The 1,105-nt window shown below is 58.1% G+C and overlaps 1 protein-coding gene across 1 annotated transcript in view; it reads left to right on the plus strand.

Moving 5' to 3' along the window:
• LOC104075396 (heterogeneous nuclear ribonucleoprotein U-like protein 2) overlaps positions 1-1,101 on the plus strand; it is a gene marked incomplete at both ends in the record, with an annotated part of 2,001 nt that extends 900 nt beyond the window's left edge. The window contains 5 exon segments of the mRNA XM_009575875.1: positions 415-450; positions 452-634; positions 636-816; positions 966-1,042; positions 1,045-1,101. Of these exon segments, the coding sequence (XP_009574170.1) occupies positions 415-450; positions 452-634; positions 636-816; positions 966-1,042; positions 1,045-1,101 (534 nt within the window).
• Between the last annotated feature and the right edge of the window lie 4 nt (positions 1,102-1,105).

Below are 1,105 nucleotides of genomic sequence, written 5' to 3' on the forward strand. Positions count from 1 at the left end.
GGGATTTTTCCCCCTCTCCGGGGTCGGATTTTTCCCTCTCTCCGGGGTGGAATTTTTCCCTCTCTCCGGGGTGGGATTTTTTCCCCCTCTGGGCTGCGATTTTTCCCCCTCTCCAGGGTGGGATTTCCCCTTCTCCAGGGTGGGATTTCCCCCTCTCCTGGGTAGAATTTCCCCCTTTCCAGGGGTGCAGTTTCCCCATTTTGGGAATCTTCGGCTCCTCCGAACACCCCCCCACCACAATTAACGCTGGAGAAGCCGCCGGGGGGGATACCAGAGCTAGAAGGGGGGGGCGAGCGTGCGGTGCCCGGAAAACCCCTCGCGGTGCCCGGAAAACCCCTCGCGGTGCCGGAAAAAAACCCCTCGCGGTGCCGGAAAACTCCCTTCCCGCTCACCTTCGGCTTCTCCTTCCGGCAGACGAAGGGGCCCGGGGGGGGAGAACTGGACGCCAAGAGGCGAGAGCAGAGACCTGTTAATCCAACAAGCTGCTCAGTGCCTTAGCAAGCTGGTTCAGATCGCTCCCAGAGCCAAAAGGAATTTCATTCTCGACCAGGTAAACTTGGGAAAAATCCCTCAAAACGCCGGGAAGTTCCCGCCCGCCTCCCTCATCCGTTTACCGTTCGTTAACGTTCGTTTTCTTTGCCCTCCAGTGCAACGTCTACAATTCGGGGCAGCGACGGAAGCTCCTCGCCTTCAAGGGGTTTTCCCGGAAGGTGGTGGTGATCGTTCCTAACGAGGAAGACTGGAAGAAGAGGCTGGAGCTGCGGAAGGAAGCGGAAGGGGAGGACGTTCCCGAATCGGTGATGCTGGAAATGAAAGGTGGGATCGTCAAAGGGTGGAATGGCCCCGGGGGGGGGGAAAAAAAACCAAAATCATCGGCAGCGACTGGGGTTTGCCGAGGGCGGGGAAATGGCGGAAAGCGGCGGCTTCGTTAAGGGGTTGTTTTCCCGCTTTAATTTCCGCCGTAGCTAATTACTCGCTGCCGGAGAAGAACGATTACCTTGACGAGGTCATTTACGGCGAGCTGACGAAGGAGGAGGCTCAACCCCTGGTCACCAAATACAAGGAAGAGGCCAGAAAACTTCTCCCCCCCTCCGAGAAACGAGCG

The sequence above is a fragment of the Fulmarus glacialis genome, unplaced genomic scaffold, assembly GCF_000690835.1.
Source record: "Fulmarus glacialis isolate BGI_N327 unplaced genomic scaffold, ASM69083v1 scaffold37754, whole genome shotgun sequence".
In the NCBI taxonomy this organism is placed as follows: Eukaryota; Metazoa; Chordata; class Aves; order Procellariiformes; family Procellariidae; genus Fulmarus; species Fulmarus glacialis.